The sequence below is a fragment of the Prionailurus bengalensis genome, chromosome C1 (assembly GCF_016509475.1).
Source record: "Prionailurus bengalensis isolate Pbe53 chromosome C1, Fcat_Pben_1.1_paternal_pri, whole genome shotgun sequence".
NCBI lineage: Eukaryota > Metazoa > Chordata > Mammalia > Carnivora > Felidae > Prionailurus > Prionailurus bengalensis.
This window is the reverse complement of record NC_057345.1, coordinates 142,752,900-142,778,068: the sequence shown is the minus strand read 5'-3', so window position 1 is coordinate 142,778,068 and position 25,169 is coordinate 142,752,900. Positions and strand designations below refer to the sequence as shown.

The 25,169-nt window shown below is 39.1% G+C and overlaps 1 protein-coding gene across 29 annotated transcripts in view; it reads left to right on the top strand.

The window, feature by feature from the left end:
* Nucleotides 1-25,169, top strand: part of NEB (nebulin) — a 222,045-nt gene that overhangs the window by 196,036 nt on the left and 840 nt on the right. For 6 of the 29 annotated variants that reach the window (XM_043576703.1, XM_043576705.1, XM_043576679.1 and 3 more), the window contains 21 exons: nt 125-238; nt 968-1,072; nt 4,180-4,284; nt 4,828-4,932; nt 5,589-5,681; nt 6,906-6,998; nt 9,364-9,456; nt 9,952-10,044; nt 11,025-11,117; nt 12,822-12,914; nt 13,866-13,958; nt 14,523-14,615; nt 15,171-15,263; nt 16,996-17,088; nt 17,387-17,479; nt 17,805-17,897; nt 18,947-19,054; nt 19,161-19,344; nt 19,645-19,737; nt 20,627-20,791; nt 21,106-21,212. In XM_043576703.1, coding sequence (XP_043432638.1) covers nt 125-238; nt 968-1,072; nt 4,180-4,284; nt 4,828-4,932; nt 5,589-5,681; nt 6,906-6,998; nt 9,364-9,456; nt 9,952-10,044; nt 11,025-11,117; nt 12,822-12,914; nt 13,866-13,958; nt 14,523-14,615; nt 15,171-15,263; nt 16,996-17,088; nt 17,387-17,479; nt 17,805-17,897; nt 18,947-19,054; nt 19,161-19,344; nt 19,645-19,737; nt 20,627-20,791; nt 21,106-21,212 — 2,202 coding nt within the window. The remainder of the gene's footprint in view (nt 1-124; nt 239-967; nt 1,073-4,179; nt 4,285-4,827; nt 4,933-5,588; nt 5,682-6,905; nt 6,999-9,363; nt 9,457-9,951; nt 10,045-11,024; nt 11,118-12,821; nt 12,915-13,865; nt 13,959-14,522; nt 14,616-15,170; nt 15,264-16,995; nt 17,089-17,386; nt 17,480-17,804; nt 17,898-18,946; nt 19,055-19,160; nt 19,345-19,644; nt 19,738-20,626; nt 20,792-21,105; nt 21,213-25,169) is intronic. The other 23 variants (XM_043576687.1, XM_043576686.1, XM_043576684.1 and 20 more) reach the window with 23 other exon arrangements.

The following is a 25,169-nucleotide window of genomic DNA, read 5'->3' as shown; positions in this document are numbered from 1 at the left end:
CCACATGGAATGGTGAAGGTGAACACTAGTAACAGAAATGGTATATTATGTGGATTTATTTTCATGCTATACATTTACTACCTAGTCGTGAAAGTTAGGTAACTGTTTTTTAATGCTACTACAGAAAGAATATAAGAGAGACTTGGAGCTGGAAGTCAAAGGAAGAGGTCTGAATGCCATGGCCAATGAAACTCCTGACTTCATGAGGGCCAGGAATGCTACTGATATTGCCAGTCAGGTCAGTGTCATTATTTCAGGTCAATCTTGAAAAGAAAAAAAAAAAAGTTGTGATTACAACAACACATATTGTCCTTCTGTTATCTTACTTGGTCAGTAACAGTCATATGTATATAGTGGCATTTTTAAACATCTGCCTGGTGGAATCCATTCTAATATAAGAATCAGAAACCCTATGCCAGGCCTGCAAAGGGTTTGTCTGTCTTTCTGAGTCTATAACCACAGAAGACATTCAGAGCAAAGGGTAGAACTTGGGGAACTTGGAGCTAGGACAGATTCTGACATCTTGGTTATATTTGTTCATCAATTCAGCACGAAGAATTCCTTGTTTAGACTATTTTGGGAGTTCTTTCTTTTCCTCCTTTCAAGACCTAAATTTAAACGTAGTTTTTAGACATCTCACATTGTCTTTTGCTTATTTGTCCTGCTCCCAGCTCTTCTATATGTAAACAGTCCATGCCTTACTATGTGTTGATCATCTTGCTCCTTTCCCATTACTTCTTCCCTCCCCAGCCCTATGCCAAATTACATAGTAAGTCTTTCAATAGCTAGGATTCAACCTTTCTGACTCTCTCTTTCATACAAAGCTATAAACACAATAGGAAAAAATATCGAATCTCAAATGAATGAATCCTTTTGGAAAAGAAATATGGACCACCTCGTAATCAAACAAAATCAACAAACATGTACATTGTAAACATTTACCCAATTTTGGGGTGCTCTGTTGCAGATTAAGTATAAGCAATCAGCAGAAATGGAAAAAGCCAATTTCACTTCTGTGGTTGATACTCCAGAGATCATTCATGCCCAGCAAGTCAAGAACCTTTCAAGCCAGGTAAGGACATTCATTGGAATATCACTCATAGACCCCAGGCGTGAGGAACAAAAAAGTCTTTCCATGAATACCTAAGTAGCCTCTTTCAAAACACAGTTTTGCCCAACAAAAGAGAAGTTGAGATTGCTGTATCCAAATTAAAATAGATTATGGGAGGGAACTTTAAGGTGCTGACAAACTCTTACATGGTACCACCCATGTTAATGAATCAGTATTTTAACAAGTAAAATCTCCTATAATGTGGATGTAAAATTTATGTGCAAATCTGGAAGAAACAAAGTAGACAGTCCCTATCTGGATTATCAGTCTCCTTAACCAGATTGAAATAGGTCATCAACACCAACCATGCAATCTAACCCCAATTCTTCTCATGAGAGACAACTCTCTATCTTCCCACAAACAGAAATGAAGGGAAGTAGAAGGTCTTTTATAGACCAGGATATACCCTCATTTGTTTTCATTTTCAGTGATATCAGGGATCTGTAATTTGTTTAAGAAGCTACAAGGTAGAATTTTTGCTTGTCTTCTGAGCAGTGAGTTATAAAGCTGTCGTGACCTGACTAGGCTATGCATTATAAACACCTGAGAATATAATTTTCCTAGTCCCACCCTGGAATTTTAAAGCTACTAAGACTGATGTAGGCCCTGGAGATCTGTTTTTATTTGTTTGTTTCTTTTCAGTCGTCACAGGTGATCTCTCAATGGCCAATTGCGTCAGGGAAATTATGGATTTAAATCCTATACTATCAACATATAATTTTATATCATAAAATTAGACATGAAAAATCGTTATCACTAGAGAATTGTTTATTTAAGAAATAGATATATTCAAATGGGAGAAATAAACCTTTTGTTTTGGGGATGGGTGGGGAATCATTTTATTAACAAAATTATATGGGCCCCAAACTACCATGTTGTGTTCATGGGGGAGGCCAGCATTCTTGGGGCTGTGAGAGGCTTGCCAGCTGTATAACCTTGAGCCTTTTGACACTGCTGATCTTTCAAGAAAACCCAAGAGTGCAGGCCTTTTCCAGGGAAGAATTAAATCACTTACTCTGTTCTCCTGGGACTTTCCTCTGCTAGTTCCTCAAGGCATAAAATATGGCCAGACAAGTTACTTCCCTCCCAATTTAAATTAGTATTTACCTTTCAGTGATGTAGTAGTGCTGGTATTTTCTACAAAATTGCTTCTTGGTTTCCAGTGAAAAGTACATATTTTATAACTTCTAAATCTCATACTTGGGGGTTAATGCAAACAGTCTAAATGGACCCACAAATTCAGGATAATATATTAAATACTTTTTTTTAAATTTTTGTTTTTAATATTTATTTTTGAGAGAGAGAGAGAGAGAGCGCGCGCGCGCGCGTGCGAGCGAGTGGGGGAGGGGCAGAGAGAGAGAGAGAGACAGACAGACAGAATCTGAAGCAGGCTCCAGGCTCTGAGCCATTAGCACAGAGCCTGATATGGGGGTTCATCCCCCAAACTGTGAGATCATGAGCCAAGCTAAAGTCTGGCGCTCAGCTGACTGAGCCACCCAGGTGCCCCATATACTAAATACTTCCTAATGCCAGGGATCTGGGACTCTTGCTTCTCATAACACCCCCAAGTTCCAAATACAAAGTGATCACCCCTCTTAGTGACCATCACTAGCTTGGCCAAGCAGCTAAGGCAGCTTTTGCTCAATGTTAAGAAAATAAGAGGAAAAGAAAAGGGCACCTGGGTGGCTCAGTCGGTTGAGTGCCCGACTTTGGCTTAGGTCATGATCTCACGGTTCGTGGGTTCGAGACCCACATCCGGCTCTGTGTTGACAGCTCAGAACCTGGAGCCTGCTTCGGATTCTGTATCTCCCTCTCTCTCTGCCCCTCCCCTACTTGCTGGCACTCTAACTCTCAAAAATGAATACACGTTAAAAAAAGAAAAGAAAAGAAAAGAAAAAAGAAGGACTGGTCTTACCCCTTTCCCAGGAGAAAGAAAACTCTTTGCCTTACATTTGCATAACTAAGAAAATTCATTCAGGTTACTTTTTCGTGAACTGGGAATGTGATGAACTGTTCTTTCCTTCCAGAAATCTTTGTTTTAACTGGCTTCCTGTTAAAAATCTAAACTGAAATCTCTTATTGACTGAGACAGCTATCACCTTTGAGATCAAATCTTTCAACATATAAATGTAATTCATAATGTGTGTGTAGTACAAGTTAGACGAGAGAGCTGTACAAAGAATAGTTTTATCCCCTTGCAAAAGTAGCTAGCCTTTCTGCCACACCCAAACTTCCCTGAAAAGTGGGAGAAACTGGAGCTAAACAAAGCTGGAGAGAAAAGTGAAAGGACTTAGTGACAAGCAATAAAAGAAAAATCTGGTTCTCAGGCAGAGTGTGTGTTCTGCTGCAAAGATTAACCAAAGTGAGTCAGTTCTGTTGCAGGGACTGACTGTATAGGTATCTGGCAGAAGAGCAGACCTGTGGGCACAGTGTCCAACCAAAGGCTCGGCAGGGGCAGGAAAGCCTGAGAGAGGTGAAGGCCAGCTCAGAGCCTTGGCCAGTCAGTTGGTCGTAATGCTGTTTAGCAGAGCCCCCAGTGCTGCAGCATCAGAGCCACATTCTGGAAGTACCTGATGGTCCTGCCTGCCTGGTGCATCCTGTGGCCAGGAACCCCAGCCACACATCAGCTCAGCAAAAATCTCCTTGTCACCAGCTAAGGCCAGCTTTACAGAGGCCTGTTGATGGCTCCTAACCCTCCTGCTTTTCTCTCCCTGCCTGTGGAAGTCCGGCTCCTGGCTGGTTCCCTATCCAGTTCACAGTAGGCACCCCATTGCCAGGAGCCTGTTGTCCCCTTCCTCGGTGGGCGAGCCAGCGAGGGCCTCCTTCTGCCATCTTTGCCGTGACAGTGGGTCTTACTGGATGCCCAGCCTCAGCTCTCCCAGAAAGAAAAGGCATGGCACTCACTGACCAGAGAGGGCCGTGCTTTAGAACAACCTAATATCCAGGAACAGTCAAAAACCTACAAAGGACTTTCCTTCTGCTGACTGAGCAGGAAGGGCAGTTTTAGGTCCCATTGGCCCATATTCCTGTGGTGTTCTCCATCCTTATTTCTTGGAATCTATTCTCAGAAAAAGTACAAGGAAGATGCAGAGAAGTGCATGTCCTATTATGAGACTGTTTTGGACACTCCAGAGATGCAGAGAGTCCGGGAGAACCAAAAGAACTTCAGCCTTGTAAGTTTTTATTGAATCTAAGACCCAGCCCACTGATCCCTGGGATAAGGCCGGCACTGTGGATGCCTCTGGGCCTACACACTTGGGCCATCCCCCTGCAGTGGAGCTTTGCGGTGGCCCTTTACAACTCCCACCAGTGGCCCAGGAACTGTGTGCTTCATTCTGCTCCGGGATTACCTGATATTTCAGTACCAAATCATAACGTGAAAGACCCACCTGCTACTGTGTTAGTAGCTTCTTGCCACTGCATGTGAACTGTCTCCATCTTCCATTTGTGCTGACATTGGTCTTTTTCAAAATCGATTCAGGAAGGGATGCATTTTTAAGAAACTTAATTTGATACTTTACAAATTTTAGCGTCTTTAAAATTTTTTTATATAAAATTCTTATAAAAGAATTTCCCTTTGGCTATTGGACCATGATTATTGTGGCATACATATTTTTTTTTAATTTGGATTTTAACTTCCTTTACACAATATAGACAATTTAAAATATATTTTAAGATGTTGAGATCTTAACAAGATGTTTACTCTTTCTTCATAGCTCCAATACCAGTGTGACCTTAAAAACAGTAAAGGAAAAATTACAGTTGTTCAAGACACGCCAGAAATACTGCGTGTTAAAGAAAATCAAAAGAATTTCAGCTCGGTATATTTACTATTTATTTTCCATTTAATGCTAACCGAATAATTCCATTCTCCTCTGTCGAAATATGCTAGCCTCTTGTTGATTCAGACAATTAACATCTAACCTCCCCAGTTAATACCAGCGGTTATTTGATCGAATTTCCCATACTTTGCTCTAAAAACATCACGCCAGGGACCATTTGAAATAACAACTTAAATCTGCTAACACAGTAACTTTTCTTTCTTCTTAATTTTTTTAATCCCAGAGGAGTAACACGTGTTGTCTTGTTCCATGAAGATAGATTTCTTTTTGACATTGTGATTTCTTTTGTTCTCCTTCCCCAGAATAACTGACTTCACACTTCTTTAACGGATTTTGTGTTTCATATGGGAGGGTTTTCTTTAAATCAACATTTTTCTGGTTTTTCTCATTCTGTGTTAATACAGTACGGTAATCTTAAAAGAGCTCTCAAGATCTGGAAAGTTATCCGTGTTGTATATATGGTAGGAGTTACTGATGCTGATGCAGATGTCAGATCGTCAGATACTCCGGTACCTTGCTAAGGACATTCTCTAGGGTCTTTTGTTTTCACAGAAGCCATGTTTCCTGGTCTTCCTCCAGGAATCGCTGGGCTTTCTTTTCCTCTGTGTAACATTGTCCTGATTCTGAATGGCCAGGTTTTATATAAAGAGGATGTCTCTCCGGGAACGGCAATTGGAAAGACCCCTGAGATGATGAGAGTGAAGCAAACACAGGACCACATTAGCTCGGTAAGGACACCTCCGTGAACTCACCTGCAGTGTCTTCTGCCTCCCTTTGATAATTTACTTTCCCCTCAGAACCTTTGTTGCCAGGAACTGCTGGAATGTGTGCCTGTGCTGAGCACCATCGCACAGTCAGTGCGGTGCTGAGCAGGTGTCATGAGGGGAGGTTATGCGTAGGGGATGGAGAGGCTGGTATCAGAGCAAACCAGAGCTAGATGCTCGTTCAAGACGTAAAAACAGATTTTAGTCTGGACTGTTAAAATAGGAAAAAGAGATCGGAGTATAGAACTGGGCTCAATTTCAAACACTGCAAGGAAAGCTAAGAATTTATGGGGCACCTGGGTGGCTCAGTCAGTTGAACGCCCAACTTTGGCTCAGGTCATGATCTGGCGGTTGACGAGTTCGAGCCTCGCGTCAGACTCTGTGCTGACAGCTCAGAGCCTGGAGCCTGCTTCGAATTCTGTGTCTCCTCTCTGCCCCTCCCCTGCTCATGCTCTGTCTCTGTCTCAAAACTAAATAAGCATTAAAAAAAAATTTTTTTTTTTAAAAAGAAAATTGGGGGTGGGAGCAGGGCAGGGGGGTAAGGAAGCAGAGGGAGGACAGAAACTTAGAGAAAATGTCAGGGGTAGGGAGGGTTCTGGCTGAACCTACCTAACCAGATTCTTGCTGGCAGCAGGCCAGGGGGACCAGACTTTGCCTGGTGGGCTAAGGAATTTGGTCAGATAACAAGAGTGATGAGATACCAAGGGTAGGGGGATTCTGGCTAAAGGATTCTTGCTAAATTTGGGCAAATACAAAGACGGACTTGGAAGTCCAAAAGTTGAGGCCTGACTGGAAAGAGGAATCAGAGGACCCTGACTAAAGTTTGGTCTAGGAGAGACTGTTTGTCATTTGTAAGAAAATAGAATATGTTAAAGTCAAAAAATCAACCTTCCTAGATATATACATGTGAATATATCTGTCCTGGCCAAATGAACTATTGGGCATAAGAATATCGGAGTGCACGGAAAGATGAGGGGCTACAGTCTAAGTATGGACTCCTCCTTCACCCCACCCTTAATTGATAGGAAAGAGATCAAGTGTCCTTGTCCATAATTGTTCTCCGACCCAGCATCAGACTGGGGCCCTGTTCACACTAAGTGTAGAGTTTGTATTATTTAAATTGTGACTTTACAAACTGCGGAGCTACTAACCAAACACATGCACATATTCCCATTTTTATATCTGCAGGTGAAGTATAAGGAAACCATTGGACAAGGAACGCCAATCCCTGACCTGCCTGAAGTAAAACGTGTCAAGGAGACACAGAAACATATTAGCTCGGTAATGGCCCGTGTGTTGGGCATGCATTTGTGCAACCAGCCACCTCCCAATTGCTACCTACCTTTCTGTCATCCCTTCTTCCTCCTACCAAGGGCTTCCCGTGCCTTGAGGAGGGTGTGAATTTCCCTCCCTCCATCCTAGATAAGAAACTTCTGTCTTCACATAATTAAGGAGCAGAAGGGACTTGGCTTCTTGATTAATCATCATGCCTGCAGTTTCTAAAGTAAAAAGTGCCAGCAGTAATAAGATTATCAGAATGATTTCAAGTGAGTTAAAAGATATCAATATAAAAATACAAAATATTACATATATAATTGTATATATATTGTATTATATATATAAAATTATATATAATTTTATATAAAAATATAAAATATATATAAATATATATATAATATATATATAATTATATATATAAGATTTTGTGTTACTCTTATATATATCTTTGCGTGAGTATGCACCTCAGGTTATTCTCCCCCATCCAGGAAAACTCTAGGTAGACTTGTGAAGTCTATGCAGCCTTCTCCTCTCCCTTTCTTTTTTTTTTTTTTTTTTTTTTTTTTTTTTTTTTTTTTTAATTTTTTTTAATGTTGATTTATTTTTGAGACAGAGAGAGACAGAGCGCGAATAGGGGAGGGGCAGAGAGAGAGGGAGACACAGAATCCGAAACAGGCTCCAGGCTCTGAGCGGTCAGCACAGAGCCCGACGCGGGGCTCGAACTCACGGACCGCGAGATCATGACCTGAGCCGAAGTCGGCCGCCTAACCGACTGAGCCACCCAGGCGCCCCTCTCCTCTCCCTTTCAAGATCTCTTGCCCTGTATCGTCTGCTGTCTTGCAAATGCATTGTGTCTCTAAGGTGCCAGCTGTCATTTATCTACCCACAATGACATATAGTAAGCATGTTCTGTATAGGAATTTCAGGCACCTGTGCATAGTGTCTATCTGTGGGGGAAGGGTGTGAGGGATGGGGGTGGTCCCTCACACCTGAAATAATCAGGTTAAGCATATGTTTCTCCTGACCTCTATCAAGCTAGCCTAGCCTCTCCTCTCCACCTCCCAACACTGTGTGCACGTACACACACGTGCACAAATGCTCACTCCCTCAGCTTTCCCATCTATAAGCAGATTCTAAGCAAAAGCTGGCTACTAGCAAGAGACACTGTGGAGCTTGGGAAATAGTTGATGGCCAATAAAAGGTGACGACCTTGGTCTTATAGGTTCTGCTGGTCTCTGGAGGACTGAACTCTCATTGCCATTAGGAGACCCTTGATATCTCTCTTGCAAACTGCTCATACTATTTAGATCTCACTCCCTTTTCACTCTTTGCTTATACTCTGGCTTCCTTATGGTACAAATTTCAATCCAGATTTTTGTGGCCGCCAGTTGAAGAAAACTCCTTTAGTCACTTTTGATTACAACTTCCTGTCTTTCTCTGGTTACGTTTTGTTCTGTTGTCCATGACCAGGTCTGCTGCCTTGCTGGGTAAAGACTCCCTAAAAGTTTCTCAGCAAAACAAAGATATCACCACTAGTCTGTCAGTGATTTTCAGAATTAATCTGTGACACAAACTCCCACGTTGTTTATGTTGACCCCACCCATGCTCAACTACACCATAGGATCTATTTATTTAAAAAGAATTCATTCATTTCTTTAGGCTGACAATTCTTAACATTAATCAAGAGGGAAGAAGGTAAAGAAGGAGGCCAGAGGCAAAAGAAGTTCCTTACTCTTTTCATTAAAATTTACAGACCTTTGATATGACCCCTAAAAAATAGGGACATCCCTCAGTTTGAAAACTAGTAATTTACATGATCCAACAGTCATCAGTAGGAATTTCCAGGGAAGAATTTCTGAAAAACACACTGTTTAAATCTTGTCATATTAAGGGCACCTACAGACTAGGTGCCGCCTAGGAATTTTCAGTAGAAAACACAAAACAAAATTCTCAATAAACCTGAAAGAATAGTGTGTCACATGATTATAAGATTTTAAACCACATAACCTATGTATTAAGTACAAATCTACCGTGGACCTACTGATACTAAATGTCATGAAATGGTTAGATTTTTCTCATTGTTGAATTTATTACCACTTTTTAATGAATTTTAGGACTGTATTAAGTGTTGACTATAGAAAATGTGTACTAAATTACACATTTGTGTGTAAAGTAGTCTTCAAGGTAGTAAAATTACTACTTTTGAAGAGGGAACATAAAATTTTGTGGAGTTTCTTTTGCTTATCCCTTGAGTGTCTTATCTGAAAGCAGATTGTTTTTAGGGGTTTCCACCACACAGCCCTCACATGTGGCTATAATCTAAAGGATTCATGGTCATTTTACCTTTTTGGCTAATTATCTCCTACAGGTTATGTACAAAGAAAACCTGGGAACAGGCATTCCAACCCCTGTCACTCCAGAGATTGAGAGAGTCAAACGCAATCAAGAGAACTTTAGCTCGGTATTTACAAATATATCAAATAAGAAACTCTATTTCCCCATTTAAAAATTTACCAGAATAACCCATTATCCTTTTTTTTTTTTCTTAAAGTAACATCTTAACAATCCTGTGTGTGCGTGTGCGTGTGCGTGTTATTACCTGACCAAAACCATCTGGACTTAAACATAATGACTCACTTTTCTGATGGTACTTTAACATTTTTAGCGACTGACAAGTGTGGATACTTAGGTCTGAATTACTGTATGGAGAATTAACACCAGATCCCTCATCATTATACTCATTTCCTATAACCAATGTACTTTTTCATCCCCAGAATTAGCATGGTAGACTTCATCATTAAAGTGGTGAAGAAAAAGGAAAAGCATTATCCTTACTAAATTAATTACTCACCGAAAGATTCCCTCTTCACACCAACTCCCTGCCCCTGATTTTCTCCCTTCCTTAATCTTTGTGCCTGTTTTGAATGTCTTTTGGGTGCTTTCTTGTATCTCACAGGTTTTGTACAAAGAAAATTTGGGGAAAGGAACCCCAACACCTATCACTCCAGAGATGGAGAGAGTCAAACGCAATCAAGAGAACTTTAGCTCGGTATTTCTTAGGGGCATAAATAAAATCCCTTAATTCTTATTTAAAATAATATTTTTAACACATTACAAACATATGATTTTTCTCCCTGTAAAACTACTAAATTCATATAATGAAAATAATGATACCAAATATTACCTCAGTTTTCAACCCAAATCTAATTTAGTAGTTACTTGAGTTCTGGTGTGAAATTTTTAACTGTTTTCCCTAAAACATAACTATTGGTCACTTCCTTAAAAACCCATAATATTCAGTGTTCTGTGTTTTTCCCCTCTCAAATCCTCCTTTAATAACAATAAGTGTTTCTAACTGTTGTGGCATAAGTCAAAAGTAAAAATCTAACATCCTTTCAAAAGGTCAGTGTTAATTAGAATTTTATTTGTGCTTATTCTGGCTCTGTTTGATGTTATTTTTTTGTGTTTGTAGCCTTTTGTAGAAGAATGTGACTCTTAATATTTCCATTCATGAGACGACAGAACAATTTACAGTAACTCAGAAATGTGGCTCAGTTAGTTTGTGTACCACATCAGATATAAATGAGGTTTACTTTGGAATAGCTTAAGGACTATTGAAAGCTAATGTTTATTTAGCTTCTAATGCTTATTAATATTTATTTTATTCCCCCAAACCTCTCTCTCTCTTGTTCCCTATTTTAGCATTACCAACAACTCATTATGGATATTAATTTCAATGAACTTGAACACTATTTGATCAGGCCTAATACCTCTGTCTTTGAGAGAAGACCTATATTAGTGACTCCTGCCTGCAGCCTGGCAGCTGTGTCTCTATTAATGCCACTTAGAGACAGACATCCTACTGTGTGTGACGAAATGTCAAAGTGATTGGTTCTATTTCTTAAAGTTGGTCAGGCCTATTTCATGCCATTATGAAAATAAACAAAAATACTTTTAGAGACTAGTTTGAAGGTTAATTACCTGAAAGATGGGTCCATGCTGATGTGATTGTTGGTTTTGTGCACACAGATTTTGTACAAAGAGAACTTGAGCAAGGGGACCCCCCTTCCTGTCACTCCTGAGATGGAGCGAGTCAAACGCAATCAAGAAAACTTTAGCTCGGTATTCAGGAGAAAGCTCCTTTAATTCCATATTTTAAAAATAATAACAACTTTCTATAAAACAAACTTCTCACTATTAGTCCCTTTAAAATAATGAGTTTAACATTTTTTAATATCATCAACTGGATCCTGTTTTCACGTCTTTTACTTACCATTTGATTCTAACATTTTATACCTTCTATAATAGTCCCTTAAAACTTTTAATTGGTTCCTTTCCTTCTTTTTTCAACTTTTATGTTGCTGCTGGGACTTTTGAAGTTCCTTGATATCCAAAAAACCCAAACACCATAGCTCTCATTTACTCAGAACTCTTGTTATTTGATGCTTCTGGGTTAGCAGAAGTCTTAGACATAGGACTTGAGACCACATGCAGAACTAGTGGCTCTGGCTTGGGAGCAGTGATTACTTTAACCTAGATCCTATCTGGATAAACACAGGACAGAAAAAGAAAGTAGCTCAGTGTTGGAACCCAAAGCAATCTTATCTTGATACTTGTGCTGAACAAGCTATTCCATGAATACAGATCCAGACCTTCTGATTTTTTTTAATATACAAATCAAATCATAAATGTATGTTTAATGTTATTTTTTCTTGTATTAATGCTATTGAAAAATTCCGTAATACTCAGTCTGTGAAACTGCTATATAAGGATCCTAACGGTCACTTATGCCTGAGATAGAAAATCAAATGTCAACAGGAAAATTTAGCTGGAGTTTTTTTGGGGGGGAGCAGGTTTGATCCAAAGTGGCTTTTATTGTCAGTTTAAATATTTTCAGAAAGTTTTATTCTTCCACATAATTAGATCAGTAACTTTCTTTGGTCCCAGTGTCTTTTGGTTTTGTTTTCCTTTGTTTTTAATTACTATTCACTAACAACCTTTCGATTTTGTTAAATTGTCAATGTAAATTAATGTTACCTTTGGAATGTTATAGTCATTATTTTCCCTGTGGGGGGATGATGATGATGATGATGATGATTTATTCTTTTAGAAGAATTAAGGTTTGCATTAATTTTCAAAACTATATTTTAATTATTTTCTTCTACGTTAGAGTAAGTATACTGTTTATATCTGAGATTGTAATGATCCTGACAGTACTGGGCAATTTTTTTTTCCTACATAACCATTGTGTTCATTTTTACACAGGTTGCATTTAGGCAAAATTGTCTAGTGGTGCATAGAGCTTTCAAGATTCTGTGTGAAATAAATAGTACTATGTCTTAAAACATTACCTTTCTGACTTGGCCACCTCCACAATTTGAATTTACTCAACAAAGACCAATTTTGCTATATTGCATAAATTTGGCCTGGGGATTTAAATATCTATTATTCTGCAAAATAGATGTTCTACGTAGGTAAAATAGGTATTTGTCAATCTAATTAAAAAATAATTTTTCTATTGTACACTAAGCACTTTAGTGCCTTTATGAAATTATTTGTAATTTTTTCCTTAATTCCCAACACAGGAACAAACATTCAGTATAATATGAGTTGATATTGAGTTGAATACCAAATACACTGGCACGTTAGCTAAGGAAATATGGAGCGTGTTCTCATCCAGATCTGTATTTGAAGAGATAGGTTGACTTGGTGAATTTGTCTTTCCTGTTTGGTGTCTGTAGTCTCATACGAGGGTCCCTACAGGACAGATGAAAGGGCTGTTTTGACTGCGTTTGTTTTTTCTGGATGCTCTCTTGTGTCATACAGGTGTTGTATAAAGAAAACCTCGGGAAAGGGATCCCAATTCCCATCACTCCAGAGATGGAGAGAGTCAAACACAATCAAGAAAACTTTAGTTCGGTATTTAAAAGAAAAAAAAATCCCTTTAACTATTTTTAAACCAAAAATTAATGGCTATAATTTTAATCTAATCAGCTTATCCCAATAAAAACTTTGACATGTCTTGTTCACAACTTAATGCTGCCATTTCCTATGAATTCATTTCCCCATTTTGGTTAAGTATTAATATAATCATTTGACTTATAAAACAAAAAAGTGTTCAGTATTCTATCCCAGGCTTTAAAAACATAACCTTCTCAGTGTCTAAGCACCCACATTTATCCTGCTTTGGCAAATCTGATCTGAATGTAAAGCTTATAAAAATTTATTTAGCAAAGATCAGAATGTTGGTCTCATTTCTGTTCTAACTTTCTCTGCCCCTACTGGTGTTTGTACAGATTTTTTGAAGTTTCCTTTTTTAGAATCTTGTCATTGCTCTCCATTTGCTTTAAAAATAAGTAATTCTCCCAATGTGTTCACCCAAACTAAAAATTAAATACTTGGACTTCTTTTGAAAAGTCAACAAAAGAAGGTTTGTGTAGGTATCTTCATATATACAATGTTTCTAAAACCCAAATACCCTTATGTGGATTATTAATAACATTTCCAAATCAAAAATAACTTCCTGGGTTCTCCTTTTGTCTCTTACCCTTTTAATTTTTTTTCTCTTCCTCATAACAAACTGGGGGCACTAATCCTTCCCTTTCATGGTGCACTCTGTTGCTCAGTGCTACAGGGATTTGTTCAAACAACAAAAATAACAAAACTTTCCTATCTCTTCGTTTTTGCTGCTCTTTCCTGCATTCCCTTACTTATGTCTCTAGGCTCGTACAGGTTGGATCTAGAAGCTTCTGGTGTTTCCTTTCCTCTAACTCATTCTCTTCCTCTTTGCCCTTCTACTCCCCACTTCTCTACAAGTGGGGGAAAGTGGTTGATTGCTCTTTTTGTTCTGGATGCTTTCTTATCATACAGGTGCTATACAAGGAGAACCTGGGGACTGGAATTCCAATCTCCATCACCCCTGAGATGCAGAGAGTCAAACACAATCAAGAAAACCTTAGCTCGGTATTTTGGAAAGAAAGGGAAAAAGAAGATGCCATTTAACCTCGTTATTAAATAGATACTTAACATTTATTCCTTTTTAAAACCCACTACCCTTCCTTTGTTTCTAATATACCTCACCTAGCAAAAAGACATACTTTTACATTTTTATGTTACTACTATGGATTCATTTTTTTTATATTTTAGTTAATTGACTTCTATTCCATCTGGTATTTAAAAAAATATTAAAAAAAAAAACAACACTGGTCTTTAGTTTGCTTGGATAACAACAAAACCGAGTTCTAACCATCTCAAACCCCCACGTGATTGGGAGGCAGTGTGCTCACAGAAATGGAACAATAACATGAATAACTGACAACCTTTCCCCAGCAGCTGAGGTCCTTGCTGCCCTACGGTCCTCTTCCCCAGCCCAAGAATGGCTGCCATTAAAGTAGTTTGTGGCAAATTGTCAACCTGTAACTCCTGTGTCATGTGGTAACAAGGAAGTTGAACTTGTCTTTAAGAATCTTAAAAACCAATGAAATATTACTGATGCCTGTTTTTTCTGGATGCTTTCTCATCACACAGGTGTTGTACAAAGAAAATATGGGCAAGGGAACCCCTATACCTGTCACTCCAGAGATGGAGAGAGTCAAACACAATCAAGAAAACCTTAGCTCGGTATTTTGGAAAGAAAGGGAAAAGAAGATGCCATTTAACCTCATAATTAAATAGATATTTAACATTTATTCCTTTTTAAAAACCCACTACCCTTCCTTTGTTTCTAACATACCTCACTTAGCAAAAAGACATACTTTTGCATTTTTACCTTGTTACTATGGCTTCAGTTTTTAATTTTAGTTAATTGACTTCTATTCCATCTGATATTTTAAAATATTTTTGTTTAAGCCACTGGTCTTTAATTTGCTTGGATAACAACAAAACCGAGTTCTAACCATCTCAAACCCCCACGTGATTGGGAGGCAGTGTGCTCACAGAAATGGAACAATAACATGAATAACTGACAACCTTTCCCCAGCAGCTGAGGTCCTTGCTGCCCTACGGTCCTCTTTCCCAGCCCAAGACTGGCTGCCATTAAAGTAGTTTGTGGCAAATTGTCAACCTGTAACTCCTGTGTCATGTGGTAACAAGGAAGTTGAACTCGTCCTTAAAATCTTAAAACCAATGAAATATTACTGACGGCTGTTTTTTTCTGGATGCTTTCTCATCACACAGGTGTTGTACAAAGAAAATATGGGCAAGGGAACCCCTATACCTGTCACTCCAGAGATGGAGAGAGTCAAACACAATCAAGAAAATATTAGCTCGGTACTTTGGCAAGAAAAGCAAAAACTACTTCTTTAATGATTTAAAATAATACTTATTAATCCTACTTTTAAAAAACAACTTAAATTTTGTGAATTTTGTTTATCACATGTATCCTTCTTTCCTAGAAGGCTACTCTTAGCTTTAACCCTGTAATAACAAGATTGCTTTAATCCATAAAGTTCTAATATCAGGAAGTAACAGATTTTCCAATAAAATATCCTTTCACTCATCTCTCCCCAAACTTACTCTCTATCTACTATCCTCAAGGTCTCTTTGTTTTATGCACTCATGAAATTTGGGGGGTGGCATGGTAGGTATGAGAGCTCTTTCTGGAACATTGGAGTTGTGATCTTCTTCAGCTTTTGCACCTATGACTTTTGGTTCTAATTTATCCTGTCAGATTTAGACAAAGAGACCTTGGGGAAATAACCCCTGATTCTCTTCTTCAAGGATAATGACATTTCTATTCCATCGGATATTTTTAAATATTAAAAAAAAAAAAACACTTTTAGTTTGCTTGAATAACAACAAAACTGAGTTCTAACAATCTCAAATCCCCATGTGATTGTTTGGAGGTACTGTGCTCATAGAAATGAAAAAACTAAGATCCACTAGTGATTTCAGCACATGAGTATCAATTTACTTAAAAAGGAAAGTGTCACTCGAACTGTTTTTGCTTTACCAATTTTAATTTTTTTTTTTTGTCTTTAGCGTGGTCTTTAACTGTTAGCTTTAGTAAACCATTTCCTGTAAGCCTGTGCTCTGTGATATTATATATGTTTAGTGATTACTGATGGGGGGGGAGCAGAGGTTGGGATTCGTATGGGGAGGACACTAGCTTGTGTAAGGAAGAAGCCTGCGACCCCTCACATCAGCGCTATGTGTGGGTTTCTCCAGTACTTGAGCACAGGGCATCAGAATCACCCGGAGCACTTGTTACATCAGATTGTAGGGCCCTGTCCCCACAGTTTCTCATTTTCTGGGTCTGGTGTGAGGCCAGCAAATTTGCAATTCTAGCAAAGCGCTCAGGCGATGCTGAGCTTGCTATTCAGGGACCCCACTTTGAGAACCATTACTTGAACAGAATTCCTTCTCTTGAACATCATTTCCCAAACCCATTCCCCATGAATGACACTGAAGGGAGACACTGAGGTAAAGGATTTATGGTGATGCTAATGATGTAATCGCTGAGAACATTCTTCCTTACTGAGAAGTTTGCTGGTGAACTAAAGTAGGAGACAGCACGGATGACAGCAGGGAACAAAAGAGTAGGAGAAATCCTTGTTTGTGGGCCCAGGATTGTATGGATGTGTCTATATACAGAGTTGCACAACCAACCATCCAGTCGCCCACTCCTGTGTAGGGACCGGCCCCGCCTTCTCGGTATCACTCAAGCGCATTCCCCTACAGTCCTTTCTAGATGATCTGTCTGGAGCTTGAAATTCATGGACTAGTGGGAAAATGAAGGCTGTCTTTCATCCTTTTTGGGGCACACTGCAGTTCTGTCAGGCGGTCTGCCAGGATGTCAGGGCAGGGGCCTACCCTGGAAATGTGTGTCTGGCTGTAACTATACTCAGCTTCCTTTGGAAACATACCTCTTTCCGCCTAACCTTGTTGCCTAAATGGTTTGACACCCTGAACCTCATAACAAATTATCTATTCCATTTAATCTTTTGGTAACTGTAACTTTTTTTTTTCTTTTTGGCTTTTTGGATCCATTGGACCCGCGTAGGTTTTGTACAAAGAAAATGTGGGGAAAGCCACCCCAACCCCTGTCACGCCAGAGATGCAGAGAGTCAAACGCAATCAAGAGAACATTAGCTCGGTATTGTCTTGAGAAACGAAAGTGCTTTTAACTTTGCAAAGTAACCCCTGCAGTTTGGCCTGCTCCTAACTCCATCCCAGGTTAAAAACCAGCAAAATGCCAGTTTTTTTAGAATCTCCTGTAAATGACCTACTACATGTATTATTGCCATTAACTATTTTTTTAAGCTTTCTTCTCGAGAGCCGTTCTCACTAATGTAGTAGATTAAACCTGGAGTTTTATTCCCCAAATCGCATTATATTTAATAGCCTGAATATTGCCTCTTGGTGATTTTCGGGTCCAACTTTGTATCTCACAGGTGTTATACAAAGAGAACCTGGGGAAAGCGACCCCTACACCCTTTACTCCTGAGATGGAAAGAGTCAAACGCAATCAAGAAAACTTTAGCTCGGTATTTTGGAGAGGAAAAAAGAAATCGTTACCCTTTTAATAAGCCTGGCAATCATGGTTATATCACTAATTTACCTCACATTTTTCCCAGAACTTTTGTTTTAAGTTCATCTTTACCCACTTAAAAACAACCAACCAACCCCTCCAACTCAAACTGATTTAATTCTTTCTTCTCTGGCTTTATACAATAACATTTTAATGGCTTTATCTCCCTGATGCGTTTCTTATAGAGTGTGATATAATTGAGCCGTAACACAAGCTAGATGATGGTTTTCAGAACTGGTTTTCTGTTTTCTGATGTCTGGATGCTCTCTTGGCTCCTCTAGGTATTATACAAAGAGAATATGAGAAAAGCAACTCCGACACCTGTTACTCCAGAGATGGAGCGAGCTAAGCGCAACCAAGAAAACATTAGCTCGGTATTGTCTAGGATTAAACACAGGAGTAGTGCAACAACTTGGAAAATAACATTTTAACATCATAGAAACACGCCTTTCTCATTCACTTGGAAAGCACACTAAAATGAAAAAAAAGAAATGCAACATCTTGGAAAATAACATTTTTAACACCATAAAAATGTGCACCTTCTCATTCAACTGAAAATTTACATTAAAATTAACACAACTGTGCTTTTAAATTCCAAATGATCATACTAAGAAATAACAAGTTAATTGCCAATGTTTTCTCTTACCTTTATTTTACTCCAAGGTAGTCTTATATAACCAACTAGGTAGTCTTACATAACCAACTGTAACAAATTGACTTCCTAACAGCCTCAATCTTCTGCTCTCCTTTATTTTTAAGGTATTCTATGAAACAGGTAATACTCTGAGGTGGATGCCTTCTTTGGCTTTGGTATTTTGGGTTTTTCATGTCTGGAGGACCTTGATTTCTGTGTTAACATATGGGTTTATGAAATCTGGACATAAACCTGTGAAAATGATCACTTGTTTGGAAGGACAGTTGTTTAGGGGCACCTGGTTGGCTCAGTCAGAAGAGCATGCAACTCTTGATCTCAGGGTCATGAGCTCGAGCCCCGTGTTGGGGGTAGAGATTAAATAATACATTAATTAAACTTTTAAAAAATTAAAAGGATAGTTGTTTTCAATGTCAGAATCACACCTAGTGCCAAATACCATCCAGTCTGCTGGTGCTGCAATTCCCAGCAAATCCAAGAGACCAATTTCTTCCGATCCTCTTTGAAATTCTACTGTGCTCTGTCTCCCTTGAAAATCAGAGTTGCATTTTCAAAGACAAAACTTGTCCTTTCTCTCCTGATGAGAGCCCTGCCTATTTGTCCTCATGCTAATCTGTTCAGCCGTTAGTCAAGGGTATCACTGGGTCTTTTCAGTTGACTCAAGCTTCCCTTCCCAGCTACTTTTATCTCCATGTGCTGGAAAAGTTTTGAGACTTCAGAATTAGAACAGTACCATGACCTGGACTTAATTCATGGTCTCTCCTCTACCAGGTTCTTTATTCTGATAGCTTCCGGAAACAAATACAAGGCAAAGCTGCCTATGTCCTAGACACTCCAGAGATGAGACGGGTGCGGGAGACCCAACGTCACATCTCAACGGTGAGTCCGGGATTCTTCAGGATTGACGGGCCAGCCTGCTGGATCAGGTGGAAAAGGAAATGATCACACCGTCATATTTTTACAAAGTGAATTAATGAAATTTCAGGTGAAATATCATGAAGACTTTGAGAAACACAAGGGTTGCTTCACACCAGTGGTGACGGACCCTATCACTGAACGAGTAAAGAAGAACACACAGGACTTCAGTGACATTAACTACCGAGGTATTCAGAGAAAAGTGGTAGAAATGGAACAAAAACGGAATGACCAGGATCAGGAGACTATTACAGGTATATGAGGCCTACAAGGAAAATCAACTCTAAACTGAGGGGGTAGAAGAACAGGAGTGGAATTACCCATAGGAAGGCAAAGGATAAAGGGACCTCAGTCTGTTTTCACTAGTTGTAAAAGAAAACTTATTTCATGGCTTGCAAAGCTGATCTCTCTTCTTTCCTCTGCTTTGTTCTCTGAGAACTAAGCTAAATTGGTGTTAGTGGTCCTGTGGTTAATTAAGCTCATGCTTTGCTTCACAAGATATCAGGAGTCATCCAAAAACATCTGTTCTGATCCTTAATTTTGCTCAATCTTAGGTTTACGTGTCTGGCGTACTAATCCGGGCTCAGTTTTTGACTACGATCCAGCAGAAGACAATATACAATCACGAAGCTTACACATGATTAATGGTATGTTATAGCTTATGACATAAATGTCACCATTTAGTGGGCTAGCATCGGTGACCTCAAGGAAACTCAAGGGTCTTCAGTGTTCTCAGTTGTCATTCCGCAAAGAAACACCTCCCTGACCGGTGGGACATTATTTTCTACGAAAATTTATATCAGGGGAAGATTGCCTCACTGCCTCCATGTAAATCTCCTTAGGCCCCAGTATTATCATTTTGTTTCTAAAGAAAAAAAAGGTAGTACATCTTTCTATTGGAGACATAATGGAAAAAAATACATAGGCACTGGGAAGAGAATGCATTTGACCTTTGGCAACTTTCTGAACACTCTTATGTCATCCAGGAAGATTATTAAGACAGGCCACATGCCTTTGTGTCTTCTGTTCATGTTAAAATGTAGAATAATACATAGTGCTTGTCCTTAAAGGATTTACACTCTATTCTCCTGATGGAGAGACAAGTAAATCAGTGGTTACACCCTGACACGTGCAGTTTTAAAGGTCTGCACACAAAATGTAGGAACTCAGAGAAAGGGATCTAAATTAATTTGGAAGTGAGGGAGGGCTTTCTGGAGGAGTTTAATGTGGAGTTTGTGAATTTTGATGAGCCAGGAAAACGGACGGGGTGGAGGGAAGGGGTTGTGGGCCAGGACAGGCTGAGATTTGAAGCGTGGCTGTACCGTTTAGCAGTCACGCGCCCTTCGGTAAGTCACTTCAGCTGTCATGTGCAAAATGAGGATGACAACCACATAATATACAAGGGTTTCGAGGGTTTAATCCGTGGTAGTCTACCGAAAACCACGCTTCGCAAATCCCCCACCCCACCGAACCGAGATTCACTACCGTCAGGCTTTGCTACCGCCTAAGTTTCACGCCTGCTCCCCCGCCCCCCAGCGCAAGCGCAGCGCCGGAGCCGGGAGCAGTCGCGGTCGGCCAGCGCGCTGAGCGTCAGCGGTGTCAGCGGCGGCGGCGAGGACAAGTCCGAGCACTCGGAAGCGGCCGACCAGCGCCTCTCCACCTACAGCGACGGCGGCGTCTTCTTCTCGGCCACCTCCACAGGTACAAGTGGGTGGCGCTGCCCTGGAGAGTCGCGGCCCGCCCGCTGAACTGGGTTACTAGGGCAGATGCTTTCAGTTAAAAAAATTTTTTAAATCTGGATTTTTAAAAAATCATTTCTAATGATGAGAAAAGCCTAGAACTGTGGAGAAGCACATGAAACCAGATGTTTCATTAACTTTTATGAGAGCCTCCTTTCTTGGAAATCGTTCTTTTTAAGTTAGGGGGAAAGAGAACCCTGCTCCACTGTTTGACACTGATTAAATGACGTCTAGCCACCATTTCTTCTCGTAAACTACTTTCCCCCTACCGTGTAGCTTACAAACATGCGAAAACCACGGAACTCCCACAACAGCGATCGTCTTCAGTTGCCACCCAACAGACAACGGTATCCTCTATCCCATCTCACCCATCTACCGCGGGGGTAAGTAAGCAATCAGGAGCTTACCGAAATCATTCTTATCTTTTCATATGTGCAATAATGATTATCGCTATTCTGGTCTTTTTTTAATTCCAAGTTTTAAATTCTAGTTAATTAACATATAGTGTAATATTGGTCTCAGGAATAGACTTTAGTGATTCACCACTTATATACAACACCCAGGGCTCATCACAAGTACCCTCCTTAATGCCCATCACTCATTTAACCCATTATATGCCCACCTCCTCTCCATCACCCCTCAGTTTGTTCTCTGTAGTTAAGAGACTGTCTTAGGGTTTCCTTCCCTGTTTTTATCTTATTTTTCCTTCCATGTAATGCTTTTAATACACATCTCATGTTACCAGTAATATCAGAAACCTTTCATTACCAAACTCAAATTAATTAAAAAGCATTATTCAGTGATTTAGAACAAACTAAAGCAAATGATCATTTGGGGCTCATTGGTCCTACCCACTATCTTACTGTATTTGCTGCTTGGAATCATTCTTTTTTTTTAAATTTTTTTTAAACGTTTATTTATTTTTGAGACAAAGACAGAGCATGAACGGGGGAGGGGCAGAGAGAGAGAGCGAGACACAGAATCGGAAGCAGGCTCCAGGCTCTGAGCCATCAGCCCAGAGCCCGACGCGGGGCTTGAACTCACGGACCGGACCGTGAGATCGTGACCTGAGCTGAAGTCGGACGCTTAACCGACTGAGCCACCCAGGCGCCCCTCATTCTTAAAGAATATACGTATGTGTGCCCATGTCACACATATAAACACATCATTATCTTAGATTTCCCTTGTTAATATCCATTGAAGAAGAGATAAGTCAAATCATGTTTACAGTTCACCAGATTACTTAAAAAACTGTTAGTTTAAAACCCTGGACTCATTCGTAATATCACAAAAACATCAATTCTTTAGGGTTGAAATAAAAATATTTGTATGAAGAAACTATCTTTACTAAAAGCCATAAAGACCTAAGTATTGAGACCCATTATATTTCAGGAAGGGAATCTTGTAAAGTTGTCATTTTTCCTGAAATAAATACATAAATTCAAGGCAACTCGAGTCAAAATCCTAGAGGAATTTTAAACCATTTTGTACATTAATCCTAAAATTTATTTGGAAGCGTAAAGATGCAAGAATAATCAAGTAAATTTTGAAAGTGACAATAGGAACTTATTAACCAAATAAGAGCAACACATACTATAAAATTGTCATTAAATATGGATCTTAGCATGGGAATAGATGAGGTCCAGAAATGGACCCTTAAAGAATTACAGATTAGCAGAGGGAAAAAAAATTCAAAATTGTAAAATACTATAGAAAAGCGGAGACTACTTTTATAATACTGGGCACAGGGGAAGACCTTCCTCAGCAAGTTCTAGAACCTAGGAATGTGTAAGAAAAGACTACATATATTTAACCATAAAACTTTAAGTGTTTTTATAACAAAAAGAAACATGTCAAACTGGAAGAAATATTTGCAGCATACATAACAAAAAGATTTATATCTAAAAAGCATAACACTCAAAAATTCATTGACAAATTATTCCCCTTCCAGTCAAAATAAGAAAGACCTGTACGCAAATGAATAAACAACTTATAGCAGAAGAAATAAAACACCCAACAAAAAAGATGTTCACCATGATTGCTAACCAGGAATATGCAAATTAAAACAATAATAAAGTAGCGTATTAGAACATTATGGTAGTGAATAAAAAAAATTAACATGCACATACCATTTGACCTTTCACCTTTAAAAGCTTTTTTTTTTTTTTTTTCTAAAATACTTGCCTGAAGACAAACATTCGGGGATTAGTGTAAGAAAAAATGGTAACAATTAAATGACCAAAAGTATAGACCTGGCTAATTTGTGATATTACTAAAATATGGAAAGACCTCAAAGCTGTATTAAATGGAAAGAACAGTAAGTATTATTTATAGTATTGTTCTACTTATACAGCGGGAAAGGGGAAACCTATCGCTGAATATGAATATGTATGTGTATTTCAGAATGCTAGGAAAAAATATGTAGGTTATATACTAATTACTAATTAGTGCCTGTTCCTATCAAGAAAATTTGGGCACTTTCAATCTTTGTTTTTATCTCCAAATTGTTACAGTTTGTAAAAATCTTATTTTGCTATTCTAAGAACATTTAACATGAGCTCTACCTTCTTACCATATTTAAAAATTTGGGGGGGGGGCGGTGCTGGTGCCTAGGTGGCTCAGTCGGTTAAGCATCTGACTTCGGCTCAGGTCAGATCTCACAGTTCATGGGTTCAAGCCCCCATCAGGTTCTCTGTCAACATGGAGCTTGCTTCAGATCCTCCGTTCTGTCCCTCTCTCTCAGAAAGATCCTCTCTCTGTCCTTCCCCTGCTCATGCATACTCACTTGCTCTCTCTCAAAAATACATAAAACATTTAAAAAAACCTATTTTTGAGATGAGGGGGAGGAAGGGGCAGAGAGAGGGAGGGAGAGAGAATCTCAGACAGGCTCTGCACTGTCAGATGGAGCCCAACACAGGGCTCAATCTCATGAACTGAACCACGAGATCATGACTTGGGCTGAAATCAAGAGACAGACAGATGCTGAGCTGATTGAGCCACCCAGGAGCCCCCGCTTCTTACCACATTTTTAGGTGTTCAGTACATTCTTATTCACTATAGGTTCAAGGCTGTGTGTGCAGATCTCTAGAGATCTCCAGAACAACAGACCTCTAGAGCTTATTCATCTTGCTTAACTAAAACTTTATGCTTGTTGATTTTAATTCCCCATTTTCCCCTCCCACGTTACAGGTTTTTTTGTTTGTTTTTTTAACATGTGGAGGATAGCTTGTAGCAACTTTTACTACTAACATGCTCCCAAATTCCGAAAGAGCTACATGCAATATTGCTATGGTTTTTCAAATTTTTCTTCTCCAAAACACAAGATTGACTTCCTCAAAAGGGAAGAAAAGGCTATATATAAAACATTCTTTTTTCATACAATTTTATGAATATATTAACATACTATTAAGTTCATCATTTGAAGTGTACAGGCCCAGTGATTTTCTTTGTTATTCAACCACTACCATAATCTAATTTCCTAATATTTCATCACCCTAAAAAAACCCTGTACCCATCAACAGTCACTCCCCATCCCCCACCATCCAATCCTAAGTGATCCACTAATGTACTTTGTTTCTACTTGCCTATTCAAGACATTTCATGTAAACGAAATCACACAATATGTGATCTTTTGTGACTAGATTCTTTTAACTTAATGGTCTTAGTTCATCTAGTTGTATCATACAGCAATAATTCATTTCCTTTTATCCACAAATAATATTCCATTGTATGAAAATCTCACCTTTTCATTCTTCATTCATCAGTTGGTGGGCATTTGGGTTAGTTCCACTTTTGGGCTGCTATCAGTGGCAGATGTAGAAGTTATTATGTGGACGTATTTATTACCTATGTAGGACCCGAATATGCTAACTCTGTATTTAAGATGGGAGAAACTTCCAAAACTCTATTCGGAGTGGTTGTACCATTTTACATTCTCACCAGCAGTTTATATGGGTTCAAATTTCTCCATATCTTCCCCTAAACTGGTTATTGAGTATCACCATTCTCATGTGTGTGAAGTGGTATTTCATTGTGGCTCTCCCTGATGACTACTAAGGTTTGAACATTTTTTTCAGGAGCTTACGGGCTGTTTGTACATCTCCTTTGGAGAATTCAGATCTTTTGCCCTTCCACCCACCTTTTATCAGTATTGAATTATAGTTCTTTATATTTTCTGGACGGTAATTCCTTACCAGATAATTTGCAAATATTTTCTCCTATTTTGTGAGTAGTCTTTTTACTTTCTTGGTGGTAGTTGCTCATTCTATTTTGTGCAACTTAAATTTGTGAAGTAAGTTGTAAGAGACCTTAAAACTAGGTGTTTAGGGTACTTGTTGCAA